General features: G+C 42.2%; 1 protein-coding gene across 7 annotated transcripts in view; it reads right to left on the bottom strand.

Moving 5' to 3' along the window:
- Positions 1–5,299: 5,299 nt before the first annotated feature.
- Positions 5,300–23,498, bottom strand: part of POLD3 (DNA polymerase delta 3, accessory subunit) — a 59,770-nt gene continuing 41,571 nt past the window's right edge. For 4 of the 7 annotated variants that reach the window (XM_008264043.4, XM_089330854.1, XM_089330865.1 and 1 more), the window contains 5 exons: positions 23,126–23,291; positions 18,566–18,699; positions 12,973–13,085; positions 11,791–11,869; positions 5,300–7,200 (listed from right to left, as the gene is read on the bottom strand). In XM_008264043.4, coding sequence (XP_008262265.1) covers positions 6,998–7,200; positions 11,791–11,869; positions 12,973–13,085; positions 18,566–18,699; positions 23,126–23,291 — 695 coding nt within the window. In that variant the 3' untranslated portion in view covers positions 5,300–6,997. The remainder of the gene's footprint in view (positions 7,201–11,790; positions 11,870–12,972; positions 13,086–18,565; positions 18,700–23,125; positions 23,292–23,498) is intronic. The other 3 variants (XM_002708695.5, XM_089330859.1, XM_070075369.1) reach the window with 1 other exon arrangement.

The raw sequence follows: 23,498 nt of genomic DNA, 5'->3' as shown, positions 1-23,498 counted from the left end.
AGAAAGCTTTAATAAAAACCTGTGAAATGTACAAACATGCACATGCTCTACCTTTCCAATACTGTCAGCTCAGGAAGACAGAGAACTTGCCACGCGTTTTCTCTTAAATCCTCCACAGAAGCCACCATGCTTGTTGGGTGAATCATTCTTCCTAGGGACTGCTCCATTGTGGAGAAGTCACAGGATGCAGTGTCTGAAGACCTGGCTTCTAAACTGTGTTCATTCCCTTACTCTGAGATGGTGGCCTCATGAGCTAAACTCCCTGAGCTTATTTTCTGCAGAATGTGGGAGATCGATCTTGAAGGTTATTGGCAGGATGAAATAAGATTAAGTAAAACCTTCTATAAGTAACTGCAGAATGCAACTAAGAGGGACCCTGGAAACATTCATGGAACCCTTTGTGGTTGGCAGGAAAATGGCTCTTTCTGTACACTCTACTCTTCCCCAACATTATGCTACGTTTCTGGATCTACCCCCACACACATACACACACTCCTTAGGAGCTCAGAGGAAATATCCCAGGAAAATAAGCTGTGGATACTAAAAATGGAGAACACAGCCCAGTTACAATTACTGGGCAACAGTGCCCTGGGCTACTTTTCCACCTGTGAACCTGCAGTATGGCTTAAATAGGGCAAAAAATGCCGAATCTCCTCTCGATTTTCTTACAACAGTTAAGTTACAGGCAAGGCCAACAATTGGACAAGCTTTTTCAAGGGAAATATGTTCTTGACAGACTGAAACCAATTAAATGGATTGCTTAGGGAACTAGGCTCTATTTAGATGAGTTTCCCGGTGATCTAAAATTAATCAAAGGGCTTTATTTTATTCTAGCTTCTCTTTAAATTCTTCTTAACATTTATGAGTCTACTTATCTGACTTCGTAATTTAGTCAGCATGGTATACTGGACATAATTGAATCTCTGTTTATAGATTCAGCACAACTTGGCAGAGATCCCGTAAAGCAGACTGGAGCATCAGATGAGTGCTTGACTTACGTAAATGTTAGAACAGTCTTTGAATCTAATAATGTGGGATCTGAACAACAAGTTGTACTTTCACTCATAAAAATGAGCATCAATCATCGCTGGACAGTATGGAAGTATGGACTAATAGCCATGGCAGCACTGCAGGCTATGGGGCCAAGTGGTCAAGATTTACATCCTAGCCCTTCCACTTGCTAACCCTGTGACCCTGACCAACTAACCTAACCTGTCTGCTCAAGAACTTATTTCACAGGTTTGCTGTCAGGGTTAAATGAGTTAATACAGCCAATGTGTTTGGAGGAGTGATTAGCACATGGTAGGTGCTCAAAGATGTGAGTTATGAAGTGGGCAAATGGCACGGTGGTTAAGTCACTGTTTGGGACGCCTGCATCCCATGTCAAAGTGCCTAGTTGGTTTCCTGGCTTCTCCATTTTTTATCCAGCTTCCTGCTATTTGTGCATGCTAGAAAGGCAATAGAGGATGGCTCAGGTACTGGGGTCCCTGCCACACATGGGAGACCCACATCGAGTCCCAAGCTCCTGGGTTCAACCTAGCCCAGCTCTAGCTTATTGTAGATACTTGGTGAGTGAACCAGTGCATACAAAATCTGTTCCAAATAAAATGAAAATCACATTATTTTTTTCAAAACTGTGTTATTCAGCTTTGTGTTAACTGTTTCAAAATACCAGGGACTGCCTATGTATGCCCTCCCTAAAGCCTTAGAACCACTCTTTAATGCAGGTGGTAACTCAATTTAAAGATGAAGAAACTGCAGTCTATAGAGGGTGAGAGCACTGCCTATGGTCAGTGCCTCAGCAAGGGTCTGAGTCCAGGGCCCTGCGTGTCCCTAGTGAATGTTGTCTCCATCACAACACCCTGCTTCCCCAGTATGCCAAAATGGTGTACAAAATCAAGTTGAACTTGTACTGATATAGCCATGTATTCTATAAACTGCCTTTTGAAATAAGCCCTAGCAGCTGTTTGCTTTGTCAATATTCTCATTCTTCCAGGTTCTAGTCCCGGTCGGGGTGCTGGATTCTGTCCCGGTTGCCCCTCTTCCAGGCCAGCTCTCTGCTGTGGCCCGGGAAGGCAGTGGAGGATGGCCCAAGTGCTTGGGCCCTGCACCCCATGGGAGACCAGGAGAAGCACCTGGCTCCTGCCTTCAGATCAGCGTGGTGCGCCGGCCACAGCGCACTGGCCGTGGGGCCATTGGAGGGTAAACCAACGGCAAAGTAAGACCTTTCTCTCTGTCTCTCTCCCTATCTACTCTGCCTGTCGAAAAAAAAAAAAAAAGAAAAAAAAGAAAAAAAAAGAAAAAAAGATAGCTCTGCCAATAAGATTTCCTGTTGACATAGTTAAAAAAAAATTCTCATTCTTAAGGTAGACCAGAAATAACTCTGATAAAGATTCACTTAATCATGGTTACTTCTACCCTGAGTGCATAACTGACGAGTGAGACAGCTAAAAAAACCCTTCTGAAGTGGGCAACCTTCCTCGGCCTGCTTCTTGTCTTAATGTTTTGCAGAGAACTCTAAAACTGGACCCATTACAATCACCTACCCCATTTCTGAGTTACTAAGTCCCCTGTCTACTACGCATCTAAGTACTCTCTCAACTGCTGTGTGCCATTTAGTGCATGACCCATCCTTCCAAAACAGCCACTTCTGGGCTCCTACAAACCCCACAGTATACTGTCCAGGACCAAATGTAGCTGGCACTCAGTAACTGCTTGATGCTTTGGATGTGAACGATCCAAAGCAGAAATGAAACAAAGTGGCTTTTCTATTCTTCAAGAGCCGTCCAAGACAAGACAGGCCCTATGGAAGGAGAGCTTTGAGAAAGCAAGCTGAGGAGACCAGAAGAAAGTACAGACTAGCTAGGGGGAACTCTGGGTATTAAAAAATGCGGAGAGAGCCAAGGTGAAGTCTCAAGAAACAAGGAGTCTGGCAAAAGCAGACGAGGAAATAAAGGCGGAGGGGCAGGGACAGGCGGCCAATATTTAGGGTTTGAAATGGTAGGGGATTGCTAGAGTTAAGGTGGGTTCAGATCCAATGGAAAAGTATTGGATCAGAAAGGAGCCTCACCAAGTTTCTCTGGGTGGCAATCTGTGGGTGGCCCACACTTAGGAACATAAAAAAACTGGATACAGATACAAGTGGAGAGAAGTGTCATGTGGCAGGCAGGGAGTGGCAAGAGTCAATCCTGAACGCAGTCATTTGGGTACAATGTGCCCTTCAGAGAGGGCATGGTGACAGCATGGGCCAGTTTACAGAGCCACCAGGGCAACTGCTCAGAAAGCAACACTGCCTTCTCACAGCCCCAGAGAGCTTCATGGTGGTAAAAGCTGCATTACGGCATTCTGAGATCCCGGAACCAATGAAAGAAGACGAGTTTACCAAAACGAGTCTTGACACAGAGTACGTTTCTGGCAAACACATTATTAGGCACTCATTCTACTCATGTCCTGGAGAAACTATTTAGTTTCCTTATATGGCCCTTCTCTTCAGCTCTCCCCTGTATAATAACTAATGTCTTCTTAAAGAAACAAAGATAGAAAAGGAATAGAACTGCTCCACTCACCCCCGCGTTCCCTCAATTTTTTTTTTTTTTTCAGGGAGCTGAGTGGAGGCTCCCATCACTGAGAGGGTCAGAGATCTACTAGCTTTTAAAAATCACTTTTGAAAAACTGATTCTGCTAAATAAATCCATGTTGATAGGGGCAGAGAAGAGAAAGTGCAAATGAACTCTGCCGACTGCCAACATTAAACAGTGTTACAACTAAGATACAATATGCACACATGGGTACAAGTACTATTGTGGCATACAAAATCAAAATAAATGCCAGCTGTCATGCTTAACAGAGAATCAACTTATAACATTACTCTTAATATTCTCCAGTTGGTCCCCATTATCTGCAGCTAAAACCCAAACTCCTTAGCAAGATCATAGCTTTATTTCTCAATACATTTTGCTCCCTAGTCTCAGACAGCCCAACTCCTCCCTACCCACACCCCCCAAAGCCACGCTTCTCTGCCTGGAAATCCTTTCCATCCTGCTTTGCCTGGTGAAACCCTGGTCATCATTCAAACAACTGCTTGCTTTCCCCTCCTCCAGGAGACAGCCTCAACACCCACCCTCCTATAGACTCTTGGAGGACCTTGTGCTGTCACTACACCCCTACCTGACTTTATTGGCTGGTCTATTCCATTAGATCCTGAGGACAAGTGCCACCTTCCTCAGTTTCCATGATATATATCCTCCAGTGCCCAGGTCAAAGACCTGACACATGAACATAAAAAAATGAACGTTTTACTGAACAATGAATATAGCCCTCTATAAATCTCATTTTCTTTTCACAGGAAAATATCCACTCTGTTTCAAATCTTTTCTTTCTTTTTTTTTGACAGGCAGAGTGGACAGTGAGAGAGAGAGACAGAAAGGTCTTCCTTTGTCGTTGGTTCACCCTCCAATGGCCGCCACGGCTGGCGCACCGTGCTGATCCGATGGCAGGAGCCAGGTGCTTCTCCTGGTCTCCCATGGGGTGCAGGGCCCAAGCACTTGGGCCATCCTCCACTGCCTTCCCGGGCCACAGCAGAGAGCTGGCCTGGAAGAGGGGCAACCAGGACAGAATCCGGCGCCCCGACCGGGACTAGAACCTGGTGTGCCGGCGCCGCAAGGCGGAGGATTAGCCTATTGAGCCGCGGCACTGGCTCTGTTTCAAATCTTTTAAGACGTACGAGATGATGTCCCTGCCACTACGGACAGTTACTCCACATGACTTCAGACTTGATACCCATGGAAACTCATTTTACTCCTCTTTGATAAAGAACTTGTGAGTCAGAAATTTGCCCAAGCCGAGGCTAGCAAGTGATGAAGCCAAACTAACATGATGTGCAAGCTCAGGATGAAATTTTCTTCTAAATGAGCTAAAAAATGAGGTTGGCTGAAACTAAGATTTCCCACAGGGCTGAAAAAATGATGAAGGCAGCAAATAACTTATCCATCTCAGACTATGGGTATGCAGTGTTAACAGAAACTGAAAACCAGCCTTGTTCCTGCTCACAGTTTACACGATTGTACACACCGCTGCCATGCTGTCAGGTAACAGATTCACTAGACATCCAGCAGAAGCCCTGTTTTAAAACAACTTCTCAAATTTACTTAACATGGGAGAATATGGCATAAAAAGAAAGAAGGCCACGATTCCAAACTTGGTAAGCTTGACAGACAGCTGAGCATTTAGGCAGCACACTGGGCAGAGATCAGAGAATTTGCATTATCCCTTGAAATATGGAACTCCAACCAGCACCAGATTTTTCCAATTCAAATTCAGTTTTATTAGAGATCCCAGCACAATAATTAGAAAAAGAGAGAGACTAGGTTGTTGCTTTTTCTTTAATTTTCCATTCCTATTTTGAAAAGTGACTAGAGGCAATGACAAAAATAACCATTTAAAAGGGATTCCTTTCCAGAAGTTTTATTTTTTTTTGTCGAGCTTTAAGTCCAGGCTTTCCATCCTTGTCTCCATCCCTTTTCATTTAAAAAAGAAAGCATCTTGGAACACGTCAACCTTTACTCAGCTTACTATATAAAAAGCGTCTGCCTTCGCAAGTCCTGGACATGACGCCAGGACTCATCTCCCAGCCTCTGGTCTTAATCAAGTCCACGCTTGATTGCTAAAGAAGCCCGCGTTAATCCCAAGGTCAGTCGCAATGCTAACCTTAAGCAGCGCACAGCAGACTGCGTCACTTACGACATACACCAGACCGAGGGCGGGGGGCAGGTCAGACATCGCTGTCTGCTACGGGTGAGTCACACGGGCAGTCGAGCCTGTGCTCCTTCCCCAGAGCTCCCTGTGCAAGACCACCACCACTCCGGCTCAATGCACGCAGCTCACCACCAAGCCTGCCACAATGGAAATCTCTTGTAAGTTACTGATAGGTGGCTTTCCACAAAAACAGCCAAAAATGTTTTGTTTCCTGTTTAGACCCTGTCACAACTCAGTATCTCCCTCCGTCTTCTCTTGGGGAGCTGGAACTTGCAAGCAAATGGGGTAGATGAAAATACAAAGGGGCAACACTTCTGTTTAAACATGCACCTTATCTTCCCTACTAACTTCCTGGGAAGCTGCTGTTTCTGTACATTCCACTTCCTGGAGAGGGAGAAATGTCTCAGCCACTGTGCGCTCTATGTAGGAAGGGTTTCTCAATGAATGGTCTCACTCTTGGTACCAAGAGGGGGGATGGGGAGCAACAAGCCACACAGCGCAGGGTAAAGCACAGCCTGGGTCAGCAATGTGACAGCTCCCCTAGACCTTCACTTCTGTGGAGCCGAATACATCAATAAATTGCCATTTCTGTTCTGCTTAAGGCTTCTCCCTAACACTAACTGTGGGCGAAAGTAGAACACAAGCCACTTGCCGGGGTGTAGTCAGGTGTCTGTGTGCTGTACAACGGAGAAAGAGGACTATGAGGAGATTTTCTGTCAGTCTTTAGTCCAAGAACGAAAAGATAAACAGCTTCATGGGGACAGGGGACAGAAGTGCAGTAGCGGGGAGAGGAGGATGGGGAAATGGTAGACGCATCTGGTAGAAGTGAGGGGTAAAAAACACCCACACAAGTTCACAGAACACAAAGGAACAAGCAGGAATACATTCTGAGCCGTGAGCAGGTCCAGCACACAGGATGAGTAGGACAGTGAACTGGTCACTGCGTGGCCTCAGTGGTAATGCTGAAACCTGCTCCAATTCAGCTTTGAAATGAGTTCTTCTGGCAGGTCAAAGTTGTGCTTATGGCATTGAAGGTAACAGCTTTTTAAATCTTTTGCCTCCTGCTTCTAGGTGATTTCTTTTGGTTAAAAACCAGAAGTAGTATAAACCTCACAGGATGAAGTACAGTCTTGATTCAGGTGAGGTGAGGAGGTGGCTGCACTTACACAGTAAGCGAGAGAGCTGGTTCTTCCTGGTCTCTTCCCTTGACCACTCCAAGTTTCTGGCCTTCCAGAAATGCAGGTTATTTCCTCTGGAAGAAGCCAGTGATGGACACTTGCCTGTTGGCTTTGCCCAGAGCAGCAGTCCCTTTCTTGGGGCCTTTTCGTTCCTCTTTGGGTTCTTTTTTCACAGTCATGGCAGGGGGCCTGTGTACAGAGGCTGTCTTCATCGTAAGCTCCTCTTCACTATCTGTGCAGGATTCACTCTCGTAGACTTTTTCAGTCACTGGCAGAACGAGGAAAACAATGGGACATGTGTAGGTTGAGTCATTTACTCTATCAAGAGAAGGCAGTATCTTGCTAACTCCAATCACTGTTCAAGACAGGTATGCCACTGAACTCACACATCCTCCACATCAGGCTCAGAGTTAACATTCAACCTTCCTCCTCCACTGGTATTAAAGGTATGTCCCACACCTTTAAGTGAGCCTTTATTATTTAATAGCCCAAATTCTTATTTGGGTCCTAGTGTATAAGCTAACTTCCTGAGCTCTAGAAATGAACTGTCATCTCAACACTCACTTATGACTTCATACTCTGACCTCTTGAGTCTCAGGTCCCTGACCCACAGTGCCTGTCTATTTCCACTGCTGGCTTTCCTGGTCTTAAATCTCTGGTCTATTCACCGGCCCCCTTCTGTCTAGCCAGGCTCACCACCCTAGATCCTCCTGGCTAGCTCAATCCTGATGTCACCCATGCTGAACACACTAATAACAGAAAATCAGATTAATCAACTGCTGAGTTCTGAATGAGTGCTAATTAATCCGAGATTTAGTAGTAGTCAATATCAAGAAGGTAAATGCCCCAAATTCTGTAAGATGACACACTTGATAATATAAAGGAAGACAAGGATAAAATGAGAAATGTTATCAGTTCTCTTACTCCCTTACCATCCAAAGGCAGAATTTGCCTTGTTCCCTGCCATTAAAATCCCCCAAACACTTCCCCAGGGACACTTGGGAAAGGACTACACCAATGAGCAAGCCCCAAAGGGCACAGGTAGAGAGTGACTTCCCACCATATCACAGAACTGATGGGGGTCTCTTCTAATACACTGCAGTACATACACCAACCACAACACAAAGTACAAGGCCACCTTCCTGTGAGAGCTGCAGCAGCTGATATGTATAAGCAACGCCATCTAAATTCCCTCTCAGCCTTTCTGGCTGCAGGAAGTGATGGAGAAATAATGAAGGAAAACATCTTTGCTTAGGTGAAGAAAGTAACCTAATAGGCATAATGAATGCTCAAATCATTAGAGTGGAAGGTATTTTTTTCTTACCAAAGAACACTATTCTTTCTTCCTCTGTTACAATGAAGATAACAGCACCTCACAGAATATGCAGATGCACCTACCAGTCTTTGGCAAGTGATTTTCAATATTGATTTACCTTAATTTCCCCTCACAATAGACCATGGTGGGGAGTGGAGGAAGTCAACAGCCTATTAACCACTGGAACATCTAATTTCATTAGGGCTGCATAAGAAACAATCCCTTCCCCAACAGTTCCTAGAATCTGTCTTTATTTTTTAGAGCCTAGAATTCATTTTAATGTCACTTAGTGGACAAAAACTACCCATAAGCTTTCAATAAATATTAAATGTTGTAGAAGAATTCCACAGACCTGAAGGGTTAGTCTTCTGTGAGCTTATTAGAAATGCAGAATCTTGGGGGCCCGTGCTATAGCATAGTGGTGAAGTCACTGCCTGTGGCACCAGTATATCACATATGGGTGCCTGTTCTAGTCCTGGCTGCCCCACTTCTGATCCAGCACCCTGCTAATGTGCCTGAGAAAGCAGCAGGATACGGCCCAAGTACTTGGGCCCCTGCACCCACATGGGAGACCTGGAGGAAACTCCTGGCTCCTGCTTCGGATTGACCTAACTCCAGCAGTTGCAGCCATTCAGGGAGTGAACCAGTGGGTGGCAGATCTGTCTCTTCCTCTCTCTGTGCCTCTGCCTTTCAAATAAATAAATAAATCTTAATAATTTAAAATCTTAATAATAATAAAAAGTAGAATCTCAGGTCTAACTGGCCTATTGAACCAGAACTTTTTTCCTTTTTTTTTTTTTTTAAAGATTTGATTTATTGATTTGAGAGGCAGAGTTATAGACAGAGAGAGGGAGAGACAGAGAGAAAGGTCTTCCATCCGCTGGTTTGCTCCTCGAATGGCTGCAATGGCCAGAATTGGGCCGATCTGAAGCCAGGAGCAGGAGTGTCTTCTTCTGGGTCTCCTACGTGGGTGCAGGGGCCCAGGCATTTGGGCCATCTTCCACTGCTTTCCCAGGCCATAAGCAGAGAACTAGATTGGAAGTGGAATAGCTGGGACACGAACTGGCATCATATGGAATGCCGGTGCCATGGGTGGAGGCTTAGCCTACCACGCCACAGCACTGGCCTCTAGAATTTCAATTTTAGAAAAATTTTCAACTAATACGCATGGTCAGCAAAGTTTGGGAAACACTTAGGGAATTTCCATGACATAACTCTTAGTTCAGCAATTATGACACCATCACAGGCATATTCCAAAGCACCGTGTAGCTGGACTAATGGCCCAAAATTATAAGCTGTTATTTATTCAATACCTTAAATTAAGAAAGCCTGAAGAGTCTGCTGTAGATATATATCACTAGTTGGTGATGTAAAACTGCTTCTTTGTAAGCTATAATCTGTATTCAAATGACAGTATGTCTATAATATTATACTTCAACATCAATTAACTCATTTCATTACTTATCAATGAAACAACTAGCTGTCTTATTGCCAACTTTGTGCAATACATTGCTTGGGAGGAGTAAAAACCAGTCAAGACAGCACCAACAAATTTTTTTAAGCAATGTATTCTGTATACCTTAAGTGCTAAAAGGAGCATTCCAATATTCAAAGCTGTAGCTACTTCAAGCTACAGGATAAAGAATTCAACTTAAAAATGCAGAATCTTTACTTTAACTGAACAACATGCCACCTTTCTGGCTTTCATTTAAAAAAGCCTGATTTGCTAGGGTAACATCTGATTTCTTTTCCAAACAACTGTTTTGCTCTTACACCCCGAACTTATCTCAGGGGCACAACTCCTTAGTTCCTGTGGCAAACTCACAGGAATGGAAAGACCAGCGTTTTGAATCCACAGAACAAATCTGATCCAGCACAGGACAGGGCAAGTCACTGTGCTGGCACATTTGGAACTGTGTGAGCAGAGAGGAAAGCAGAACCCCTTTGTTGGTAACCAGAGCCAAGATTCATTAGGTTGAGCTTGGACCAAAAAACCTTAAAAAAAAAAAAAAAAAAAAAGTGCTATGTGAGCAGTTTTCATTGTTGCATCCAAGGTTCTAATAGTCCTGTCTGGAGACAGGAGTGCAAAAAAGTCCCCATCCCACACCTGGCCAAAACTTAAGTACCATGTTTTGAACAAAGCAGTAAGTAATTAGTAACAAATCCCCAATGAACCCTCTCAAACATATATCTGACTTTAGCAGAGTAGGGAAGGTAGGGGAGGAGGAAGAGGAAAAAACTGGCCACTTTTTTGTCCTCAAATTCAAAAGAAAAATAAATAAATTCAACAGTAAATACATATGTTACCATCAGTGGCCAAACCAAGAGGCTTGAAAATGAACTATTAGGAGATGGAAAACAAAACAAAGCAAAAATCAAAGTTCAAAACTCACAGGCTCACAAGAACTTTCGCACTGAAAGGCAGCATTTCCACATGTGAGGGACTTCATTCCCCAGTTACATGGTACAGTGAAAATGGCAGAGGCCCTTTCAGAGGAGTGGAGAGTAAGGGAAATGGACACAAAACCCACAGAATGTTTCTGCAAGTTTTCACCAGCACATTGTCTAGCAAAAGCTGATTTTTCACAGCCAACATTTCTAGCTAGAAATTTGAACTGGAAAGGTAAAATCAAGAAAGGGGGCATGGATCTCCTCTAGCAGATCCAAGGTATGGCAGGTGCCACCAGCATGAAGAAACAAAGATTATGGGCTACTCCACAAGTAAGAGATTTGAGAGCCTAAGCCCATAACTCTTTCCAAACACAAAAAATACAGTACTGGCATCTGAGAATTCTATCAAGCCTCAAGAGCTAAATTCTAAGAGCCCCACTGAAGTCTGGTTTGATTGTGGCAAGGGTAGAACTAAAACATGGCTGAGGAATTAGCCAATACAAAGCCTGAATTCTAACTGCCCTCTTGACCTTCATTATGAGCACATGCTTTTACCTAACTTGGCTTATAAATAGGAAATCTAGAGGAAGCAGTCTGGGTGAGTCATCTCCCTCTGGATTAAAAATGGGACCAAATACTCAAATACTAAACACTCCAGATACTCTCTTCAGAGTCTAATCATCAGAAGGGCTTCTTTCCACTGTTTACATTGATACAACTCTTCTAATAAAAGAAATGTTTCTCAACATCTGTGATAACAGCATCCTATGTTCACACTGTGGTTTCCACATTCAAGGTGTTTTCACAACTATGACCTCACCTGAATCTTCATAAGCCCACATTTAGGCAAAAGGAAAATTTCACCTCTGCTCCATAGATAACAAACTCTGCACCAGAGAGACATGACTTCTGGCCAAGATTTTAGTGGTTATTTTTATAGTGTTATGGCCCAAACAAGAACCCAGGTGTCCTGATTTTATTGCAGCCCTCCCAACACTCAGTATTCCAAGCAAGGCCCACAGACAAGCAGCATCAGCACCATGCAGGTGATTCATATGCACATTCAAGTCTGAGAGCTACTGCTCCATAGGGGATTATGATGGCTCCCTGTGGTAACAACTCTCTGGAGTCAGGGCCAAAAATTCATCTTACCCATGCAGCCTTCCGCATCCAAAAAGGTTTTAGATTTCAATACACGCTTTCGTTTTCTTCTGTTTTCTCCAGTTGAGCTCTAGAGGAAGATCAGAGAATACAATGTTAACCATTGAAGCTGCAGAGAAAATGACAAAAGATATTTAGTCTGCAAGAATCACCTCCTACTATTCTGATAAAAACGTACAAAGAGGAAGCTTATGCATTACTTTCAGGGGACAAACCCTGCCACACAGACAAGTTACGCTCACTGCATGTACAAGCTGGCTGGTTCATGGTCTATGAGAAGGTAAGTGGCATGCTGAGGGAAGAACAGTGTTTATTCAGTCAACAATCACCTGTTGGAAGGTGCAAGCAGCGTGGTTAAAAAGATGAGCAATGCACTGTGGTAAGGGCTTTCAAGGAGAACTCAGGCAGGTATTATGAGAGCATCTCTGAACCAGATTAGGGACTTCTTGCTGCAGACACCTGTTATGTCAACAATGATACTGACTCATCTACTCTAGTCTCAAACAGTAACTAACACCGATTTCCTTTCATCTCATTTTCTCTGGCTAATGAGGAAATGAGTGCAAGATTAAAAAATGACAGGCTTAACATAATGAACTAAGGAAAACTCACAGCGACCGACCAGCACACATACACACACAGAGCCTTGTAAGCATCCATGCTCTCAACTCATTATGTGCACTGACAGAGCAGACAAGACGCAGCTGAAGGTCATTTAAAATACTCTGCTCGAGTTTCCCCATGTGGCCAGCTTCTGTCACCCAGTGCTTTACCAGAAAGCCTTCTGAAGCGCCACAAATGTGCATGGCTTGATTATTCCCCTCTATCTTTCACATTTTGCTTTGATGCAAGCAGGACTTCTTTTTGCACAATTCCAACAGGAACCATGTAGCACAATAGCCCTGAAATCAAAGGTCACAAAAACAAAACAGAACAGCTGAGGGATCCACCTCTGCAAAGCTTCCTGATACTATGCCCTAGGACAAGAATCTCCATTTAGGTGAGAAGGAGGGGAGTAGCCATTCTGTACAGTCTGGAGGAGAGCAGAATGAGACAAGAGCCATGTACTGGCATTTGTGCAGTATACAGCAAGTGAACTGACTTAGCGCAGTTGAATGCAGCACTGGGGAGATAAAGGACATGTGGAAGTGCAGTGTCCTCGGACTGTTTTACCTTGATAGGAGGAAGCTCGGGGTCAGTCTTCGGCACTGACTCAGGAGGTGGAGACCCAGGTGGAGGTGGGGACAGTGACTCAGCTTCATAAGCCCCAGGAGAGTCTGGGCAGACTGAAATAATGAGACAAGCTTAGATAAGAGAACTACAGGAATGAACTGGTACAAAGCCCTCTCTACTGGCATCTCCAGATTTCCATGTCCAGCATACAGCAATTGGAAGCAGTAATGTTTGCCAACCAAAGCTTTACGGTTATATAGTAATTTTTAAGATGCACATTTTATTAAGCTTATACAAATAAAATCTGAGAATCAAGAATTATTAGAGCTGGAAGCACCTGAGAGATCATCTTAGCTAAACATTTTACAGCTAAGGGCATGCAGCTGGTTTATAAATGTCCAGTGATCACATACTACTTGTCATGTATTTCACATTATCCTCACCACAGCCCCAAGAAGCAGATATTATTCACACTTACAGCGAGTAAATAGAGGCTCAGAGAGGTTCCTTAACTTGATGAGACAGGTTTTAAACCCATGTCAGTCAGCCTAATCCAACTGTCCCCTGCTGCCTTGCTATTCATGGACCAGGTATTTTCTTTCAAAATTTAGGATGTGGAGTTAATCCTCAGACTACAGCACATGCCCCAGGCCAGAGATGCTGTGACTGTGATCTGACTACTCATAATAACCTGAGATGCTTGTTCCACTAAAAATTTCTAGGTGATGGTAAGAGCATAAACTTTGAGGCAGTAGGGGAAGCATCTTTGAAACTGTCACAATTACAGCTCCAATAATTACATTCTGCTTTAAATTTTGTATGGCACTATTTCTAGTGATGTAACTGCTCCCTGATGAGGCTTGTGCTACTACACTGAGATTGACAGAAGGAACTCAGATTGCTATGGAAGTGGCACCACCTGAGACAACAGTGTTACCAGAGACATCCCATCAGTTCTCAACAGCCCCAGAGCAGCGGTCTTGGAAGTAGGCCCAGGAGAGGGGACATAAAAATACCCTCAGCTGACCTACTGCTTAATCACCACAAAGAAATTGCTGATTGAGGGACTGGGTGACTGCCTAGCCTCACCTGCTCCCCAAACCGCCTGGCTATATTCAAATTCTTAGCACAAGTCTTGGATCTGAAATTCTCCCAACTGATTAGATCAGTGTTAAAAGTTATGACACTGGAGGGTTGAAGGCCAAATGACCCAAAGAGGTGAAGAACAAAACCAGAACAAAACAATAAATTATACACTTCAAGAATGAAATGGGCCCCAGGACTTTATAAGCTCTGGGAAACAAGAGACAAACATAAAAAGGAAAGTGGTCCAGCTATTAACCCAGCTCTGGGAGGCTAACATGATGAGAGCTAAAGACAAAGTCTCTGTAACTCTGCCTTTCAAATAAATATTTAAAAAAAATGAAAGAACACAGTAACTTAGAGACTGTATAAAGAGTTAAGTTACAACTCCACTGGATGGGAGGAAAGAAGACATTTAAGAATAAAATGGCAGGGGCCGGCGCTGTGGCACAGTGGGTTAAAGCCCCAGCCTACAGCGCTGGCATCCCATATGGGCACCAGTTCGAACCCTGGCTACTCCTCTTCTGATTCACTCTCTGCTATGGCCTGGGATAGCAGTTGAAGGTGGCCCAACTCCTTGGGCCCCTGCACCCATGTGGGGACCTGGAAGAAGCTCCAGGCTCCTGGTTTCAGATCAGCTCAGCTCTGGCTGCTGTGGTCATTTGGGGAGTGAACCAGCGGAATGGAAGACCCCTCTTTCTCTCTCTCTCTTTCTACCTCTGCTTCTCTCTGTGTGTAACTCTTTCAAATAATTGTTTAAAAAAAAAAAAAAGAATAAAATGGTAGAAAGGTTTACATTTAGTCAGATGTCAAAAATTATCTTTCAGAGGGAAGAACCCCAAGAGCCTCTACTCTGTATCATGCATTCTTTCAGGATATGCACCTCTCTCACATTTCTTCACACTCCTTCCAAACTAAATAACTTCACTCAATCTAATCACCTCGGGTATTACTTTTGTGGAGTGCAGATTAGAATTACAGAGAATATTTCAGAAGTACATAATGAGTGCTCCACCAACCACAGTAATTCCTTGACTTATAGCTGACTTCTGCACTAATACTAGGACATCCAGTTTTATCTTTTATTATTATTATTATTGTTATATTATAAAGTCAGAATTGAGAGAGGGAAAGAGAGAGAGAAACTTCTACCCACTGGTTCACTCCCAATGGCTATAAAGGCCAAGGCTGGGCCAGGCTGAAGCCAAGAGCCAGGAGTTTCTTCCAAGTCTCCCACATGAGTATAGGGGCCTAAGCACTTGGACCATCCTCCACTGTCTTCCCAGATGCATTAGCAGGGAGCTGGATCGCAAGTGGAGCAGCCAGGACACAAACCAGTACCCATATGGGATGCCGGCATTGCAGACAGCAGCTTAACCTACTACACCACAGCACTGGCCTATAGTTTTACCTTTTTAAATTACATTGGCTGATGGCTTCAGACTTTTCCAGAATCTTTCCCAAGTCCTTGTCCTGACTGGAAATAGGGAAGCCTGTTCTAATTAGCATATATTCCTAAATTTATTTCCTAATTATTTTCCCATGCATCTGTATGGAATTGTCTATAGTTCCTCCATTTCTAGAAATGCTCCCTGATGGCTTATTTCATTGACACCTTTGAAATTCTTCCTTTCAGTAGCCTTGGTCAAAGCATTTTGATAAACGACATGGAATGAAAATATAGCAACCGCCACTCTGGAATGCTTATAATGTCCTACCCCAACACATTCCAAATAGCTATTAAAAGCCACACCTAAAAGGGCACTATGCCCCTCACAGTATATCAGAGACTGCAATCCTTAACAAGTAAGCACGAATGGTAGGACAAAATCCAGAGACTCAAAGATGGTATTTCTATCACACAGAGCTTCAACTTCTAGGTATGTTTCTTAGGATTGTTTATTTCTTTTGTATTACTGTCATCTACATATATAATCTCTTTTCACTCATTTGTTAACCTAATATCCTTTTGGAGGAGTCTCTGTTACCACTTTCAGTTCTTTCTGTTGATTTTTTTTTAATCTGAAAGTCAGAGTCAGAGAGAGAGGGAAAGTGAGAAAGAGAGTTCATTCCCCAAGTGGCCACATGGCCAGGGCTGACCAGGCCAAAGCTAGGAACTTCTTCCGAGTCTCCCCCTTGGGTAGTAGGGGCCCAAGCACTCAGCCATCCAGCAGGGAGCTAGACAAGAAGTGGAGAAGCCAGGACAGACACCTATATGGGACGGCGGTGTTCTAGGCAGCAGCTTTATTCGCTACACCACAATGCCAATCCCACTACTTCCAGTTTTTCTTGCAGTTTCTGTTAAGAGTAAAGTCTTACTTAGTTTTCTTCTTTCAGCATAGCAGGTTCCTTTTTTGCATTCATTCCATTAAAAAAAAAAGATGGGAGATCCAGATGAAGTTCCTGGCTCTTGGCTTCGGCCTGGCCTAGCCCTGGCTGTTGTGGCCATTTGGGGAGTGAACCAGTGGATGGAAGACCTCTCTGTCTGTAACTATGCCTCTCAAGTAAATAAATCAATCTTTTTTTTTTTTTAAATCAAGAGCAACAAAAAAGATTTATTTATTTGAAAGGCAGAGTGATAAAGAGAGGGAGAGATATTTCATAGGCTAGTTTATTCCCCAAATACCCATAAGCCAAGGCAGCAGCAGACCAAAGCCCAGAGCCAAGAACACCATCCAGGCCTTCCACATGGCTAGCAGGGCCTCAAGTCCTTGAGAGAGCACCTGCTGCCTCCCAGGCACATTGGCAGGAAGCTGGATTGGAAGTGGATATAGGATTTGAAATGCATGCATGTGGGCCTCCCAAGCAACAGCTTAATCCACTGCACTACAATATCTGCTTTTTTTTTTTTTTAATGCAACATACAAGGGTAATTCGAAAGGTTTGTGAAAAATTGAATTAAAAGATAAGCTTATTTTGGTGCCAAACTTTCTGAAATCCATGCATAGCTTTTTTATGATATGCATTTTTCCATAAACTTTTTGAAGACCCCTCATGCATATAGATTTCAAATTTTTGGCACCAAAATAAACTTTGAATTCCATTTTCCAGAAACTTTGTGAAGTATGTTCACACAAACTTTATTTAACAAAAGTAACAGGTAAAGTCAAACAGGCATTTACATTAAGAGAAAAACTAATGAAGAAATTTTATCTTAAATACTTTATAGTAAATCTACTTGCAGCTCCATTTAACTGAGCTCTATTGCTATGAAGAAATAGCTAATGGACAGGTATGGACAAATGATTTGGACACTTTTCAAATATTCTCTGAATGCTACCTTATACATTATATTTGAATATATATTATATAATTTATTCAAATATTAAATTTGAAAAAGATTTAGTTTGAAATCCCATAAATATTTCATTTTTGTTGATCTTTCAGAAGAAGTCATCTAAAGAATGTATGGTTCTGATTATCACATAATGAGCTCAGCCTAGACTCTGCTGGAGGACACTGTCTCCTCTGCTCCTCTTCAGACACCAGATGCGTTTTTGGTACTTGTTTGGAAAGATCTCTGAGTAACACTATAGGCTGATGCTCATTGTGTTCCTCAAAGTGTTTGTCCAAGTAGTAGACCGACCTGCATGTGGGCCATCCTGCCAGACACAGCAGAGTGGAACCACCAGAATGTGAAAAGCAGGTGTAGCTCGTCCCACATCTGTAGCTGGCCAAGGTAAGGACTTGATTAAGACCCCATTATTCTTTATCCTCTTTGAGATTTAGTTTATATTTCCCTATGATCCTTCCGTGTGTTGCTGAATTCCTCTGGACTAGATTTCCACCTACAACCTAAACTGTTTTATACTCATTAGGCCAACTTATGCAGAATTGATTACAGCAGCTCAAGCTTTTCACCACAGGTTCTCAAAAAAGACTTTCCAGTGTAATCACCCGGCTTATCAATCCAGCCCAGGCATCTTTCTCATTAGCTTCTTTCTCGTTTCATGTACTTCCTTCACATGATTTGGGAAGCTATCTTGGCTATTAAGAATACTTAATATTCTTTTAAAAAGCATATTAATTTTCTTGGTGAGACTCTTGCCCTTATTTCATTTTCTTAATTTCCATTTCCCAGAGACTACAACTGGAAGGGTTCAGAGCATCATTCCCTTTCAACAACTGTTTTTCAAAAAACAAAATGTTCGTTTTATCTGTATGATCACCACCACCACCACCACCACCTTTGATGCCTAGAATGTCACAATTGTTAAAAAGAGTTAAAAAAAAGTATCCAAAGGAATATCCCTTTCAAAAAAAGAAAATGTTTCAGATATCATATGTAATAATAATCTTTATCTTCTTTCCCTATGTGTCCATTGTTTTGGCAAATTACCAGATCATGGTTCTGGTCAAAAAGCTAAAATAGACTTCAAACAGAAACAGGTGCAATGTGTCTCAGTGCTAGAATTCCTCTTCTCATTGTAACTCAGATTAATTTTTTTAGCTTCTTGTACATCATGGTAAGAAATGATCCTTGTGGTTAAAAACTAATAGCATTACCCACCTTCATCTTCACTGCTATCAGAGTCAGGAAGTTTGATTCTTCTCCTCTTTTTCTTCATGTTTTCAGTTTCCTTTGTCTCATCATCAGATAAATCTACTCGCTTCCCCCTGTTGCCATTCAGGAATAAATTAAGCCTGTTACACAGAACAAAAATGGAAGCAGTGCTCATATAGCTCTAGTTTCATAACTCACAGTCTTAATTCCACAGGGTAGAAAAGAACAAAGTAGACCAGTAAGAATTTGTTTTAAGAACACTCTGCTAACTGATCACAAGAAGGTCACTTCATAGTGTGGTCAGAGTAAAATATTCTTCCAGTTCTCTATTGACCACAGGAAGTTATAATCAAGTTATTAAGAATCTTTCCTAATTCCTTTTTATTTTCCCAATTGGCCCTTCAATCATTTAGCAAATGTTAAGACAACTATTATCTACCTATAAGGCTATTCACTAAACATTGAGATGCAAAGATCAAGCAGGAAATACTGTTCTCATGAAGCTCTGGAAAACATCATTAGCTATAATACAATGTGATAAATTTTACTGGACAAGTGAGGTGTTTGGGGACATGATTTTTCTTAGGAACTTTAAAAAGTCAGGTAGAATAGAAGTTCACCAGGTAGAAAGGGGAAACAAATACTTTATTTTTAAAATTTTTGTTCATCTGAAAAGCAGAGAGATCCTTTCTGCTGGTTCACCCTCAAACATCTGCAATGGTCAGAAACGGAACAGGCCAAGTCAGGAGATGGGAACTCAAACCAAGTCTCTCGTGACAGTGGCAGGGACCCAAACACTTGAACCATCAACCTACGATCTATCTTAGCAGCAAGCTGGAGTCAGGAGCTTGAACAGGGTATCAAATATAAGTTCCCCAATATAGGATGAGGCATCTCAACTTGCATTTCAACCACTAGGCTAAATGCTCACTCCAGGAGACAAATATTTGAAAGAGAAACACAATATAAGCAATGGCATAAAAATAAGACTTTAAGGTGATTATAATAAAAGGCCCAGACATCACTGTGACAATATTTACTTCCTCTGGATGGATACTCCACCATACAAGTCATTCAATCAACAAATAATTTATCAATGGCCTACTGTATGTCAGAAACACAAATACATACAAGACATAGTCTTTGTATATCAAATAACAATGTCTTATCTAAAGTTTAGCATCAACTTTTCTTTCTACCTAGAACTAAAAAACAAAAAATTAAATGCAAAGTAAGTAAAAGGAAATAATAAAGAGCAGAGATCAATGAAACAGAAAATAGAGAAGCTTAACAAAGCCAAAAGTTGTTACTTTTTGGGCAAAGTCTAATAAAATAAGGCTCTTACAAAACCCATTTTAAAAAGGAAAGGCTGGCGCCGCGGCTCAATAGGCTAATCCTCCACCTTGCGGCGCCAGCACACAGGGTTCTAGTCCCGGTTGCCCCTCTTCCAGTCCAGCTCTCTGCTATGGCCCGGGAGTGCAGTGGAAGATGGCCCAAGTCCTTGGGCCCGGCACCCGCATGGGAGACCAGGAGAAGGACCTGGCTCCTGGCTTTGGATCAGCGCAGTGCGCTGGCCGCAGCAACCATTGGAGGGTGAACCAACGGTAAAAGAAGACCTTTCTCACTGCCTCTCTCTCTCAATGTCCACTCTGTCAAAAAAAAAAAAAAAAATATATATATATATAAAAAAGGAAAACACTAACAATTGAGAATGAAATAATGAAAGAATCTGTAGTGATTCTGTTATATAATATATATTAAATTTGAAAAACATTTAGTTTGAAATTCCCATAAATTCTAGATTCTTTAGATACTCAAATAAGGCTATTTTATGAACTTTATGTCAATAAACTAAGTAACTTTGAGAAATAGACAAATTTATTTAAAAATACAACTAAGTCAAAATTGATCCAAGAAGAACTAAAAAATTTGAATCAAATTTACAATAAAAATATCTTTCTAAAAAAAAAGATATTCAGGCTCAGATTTTTCTTTTTTATTATGAGATTTATTTATTTATTGAAAGTCAGAGTTACATAGAGTGAGAAGAAGAGGCAGAGAGAAAGAGAAAGGTCTTCTATCTGATGGTTCACTCCCCAGATGGCTGCAACGGCCAGAGCTGCACAGATCTGAAGCCAGGAGCCAGGAGCTTCTTCCGGATCTCCCATACAGGTGCAGGAGCCCAAGGACTTGGGCCATCTTCTACTGCTTTCCTAGGCCATAGCAGAGAGCTGGATTGGAAGTGGAGCAGCTGGGACTCGAACTGGTGTCCATATGGGATGCTGGCACTGCAGGTGGTGGCTTTATCCGCTACACCATAGTGCTGGCTCTTTGTCTTGTTTTTTTAAAGAAATATATTGGGCCAGTGTTGTAGCATGGTGGGTAAAGCCACCACCTGTGATACAGATGTCCCATACGGGCATCGGTTCAGGGCCCAGCTCATCCACTTCTTATCCAGCTTCCTGCTGATGTGCGTGTGAAAGCAGCAGAAGATGGCCTACATTCTTGGGCCCCTGAATACAGGAGAGACCTAGAAGAAGCTCCAGGCTAAGGCCTAGACCCAGCTACTGGGGCCATTTTGGGAGTGAACCAGCAGATGGAAGATTTCTCTCTGTTTCTTCCTCTGCGTTTCTGACTTTAAAATAAATACATAAATCTTTTAAAAAATGTTAATATATCTAACACAAACTCCTTAAGAAAACAAAAGCTTCCTCCCAATTAATGTTTCTACAATTTTGATAATAAAACTTATCAAAGACATTATCAGAAATAACTGACCAGAGGCCAGCGCCATGGCTCACTTGGTTAATCCTTCGCCTGTGGCGCCAGCATCCCATATGGGCGCCAGGTTCTAGTCCCGGTTGTTCCTCTTCCAGTCCAGCTCTCTGTTACTATGGCCTGGGAAGGCACTGGAGGATGGCCCAAGTGCTTGGGCTCCTGCACCTGCACGGGAGACCAGGAGGAAGCACCTGGGGCCTGGCTTCAGATCAGCACAGCACCGGCCGTAGCAGCCATTTGGGGGGTGAACCAATGGAAGAAGGACCTTTCTCTCTGTGTCTCTCTCTCACTGTCTAACTTTATCTGTCAAATAAATTAAAAAAAAAAAATTAAAAAAAAAAAAGAAATAACTGACTTATAGCCTTTATAACCACATAGGCAAAAATCTTTAATGTAACACCAACAAGTCTACTCCAGCAACAAAAGGAGAATAATCATGACCAAGTGGTGTTCATCCCCAAAAAGAGAAGTGAATTTAACATTTTTAAATAAATCAATGTAATTCGCCACATTAACAAAATCATATGATCATCTCACTAAATGCAGAAAATCCATCTTTCAAAATTCAGCACATGGGCATCTGGTACAGCAGTTGACACCAGTATCCCATATCAGAGTCCCAGGGTTTGCATACTGGTTCTGCTTCCAATTCAGCTTCCTGTTAATGTTTACTCTAGGAGGTAGTAGGTGATGGCTCAAGTGCTTGAGTCTTTGCCACCCACATAGGAGACCTGGATTGAGTTCCAGGCTCCTGGCTTTGGCTTCGCCCAATCCTGGCTGTTGTGGACATTTGAAGAGTGAACAAGCTCTCTCTCTACTATTCAATAAAGTAAATACATTTAAAACTTAAAACAAAACAAAACAAAACAAAAACATCCATTCATGATAAATCTCTCAGCAAACTTAAAATAAAAAGAACTTTCTCAGTATAGGTAAGGGCATCTACAACAATTGTACACTTAACACCATACTTAGTAGTGAACTACTGAATGCATTCTTGGCAATAACCATGAACAGTGTGTGTTACACCCATGTTTAGGTACACTTTAATCCACCTATATCATGTGTCCCTAGGAGTTGAGGCTCACTGGACAGAGCTTTAGCCATAAAATGCCACTATTTTGTTGATGTTTTCTACTAGAGTAGCTCTAACCCTGCCATGAAAGTCAAGTCTTTCTGGGCCTATCAGTGCTGACAGTGTTCTTTAGAATTTCTTTCAACAAACTAATTTCTACCAACTATGAGGTAGTGTCTCAAATTCCTGGATCCATTTTTAACAGCTTGTGTGCGTTTTATTTTCTTTTCTAATTACATTTTACCACTTGAAAAATAAACTCATTGATATAAAAAGAAAACAAAGAACTTTTTCTCTTAAATTTGACTGGAAACAGTAACCCTTCATTTGGCAATTTGAAGTGAAAAACAGACATACAATTAGAAATACTTATGCTATGTTCACAAATTTAAAATGAAGGGAGAAAAGACAACCAATTTATTTCAAAGGGGTCCAATAAAGAAAGAGAGAAATAAAGAGAAGAAAAAGAAAGAAAACAGAAAAGACGAAAAAAACTTTGAGCCCTGAATCACCCAAGCCGCCTGACTGCGCCTTCCTGCTCCACTAGATACGCTGCGGAGCTTCCCTCTGTGTTTTGGTTGTATAGCTGAATTCCTAAAGTATGAAGTAGGATTTAGTACTCAGCTGAAAACTGCCTGCTGTCAATCTGCCTGAACAGACCTTCTCACCCCATTAGGGACTCTCTTTCCCCATAACCAACAAAATTTCCCTACCTTTTTTTCTCTTTCTGCTGCATCCTAACAAGCTCTGCTTTTCTGCTGGATTTCTTCAGGCCTGCAGGAGCTGCCAGCTTCAGTTCAGTGACAGACACTGGAGGTTGCTCCACTATTTTTTCTTCTTTCACTGCTTGTTCTGAATCCAAATTGACTTTAAGTTTATCTACAAATAAAGAATAGCAGACGATATATAACCCCAGCATGCAATATTAATCCATCATTTTCATGACAGCCTACTAAGTGCCAGGTAATATATTAAGAGCAGGGGCTAAAAGGATAAAAATCAGCAGCTGTCCTGAGGGAGCTCTAGGTCTATTCAGAAAACACTTTTCCTTTTCATTGACTACACTAGCTATAACTGTTCTTATCT

The sequence above is a fragment of the Oryctolagus cuniculus genome, chromosome 1, assembly GCF_051225735.1.
Source record: "Oryctolagus cuniculus isolate XC-2025 breed Fujian yellow rabbit chromosome 1, ASM5122573v1, whole genome shotgun sequence".
Taxonomy (NCBI): Eukaryota; Metazoa; Chordata; class Mammalia; order Lagomorpha; family Leporidae; genus Oryctolagus; species Oryctolagus cuniculus.
Note: the sequence above shows the minus strand (reverse complement) of the source record. Positions and strands in the feature narration are given on the sequence as shown.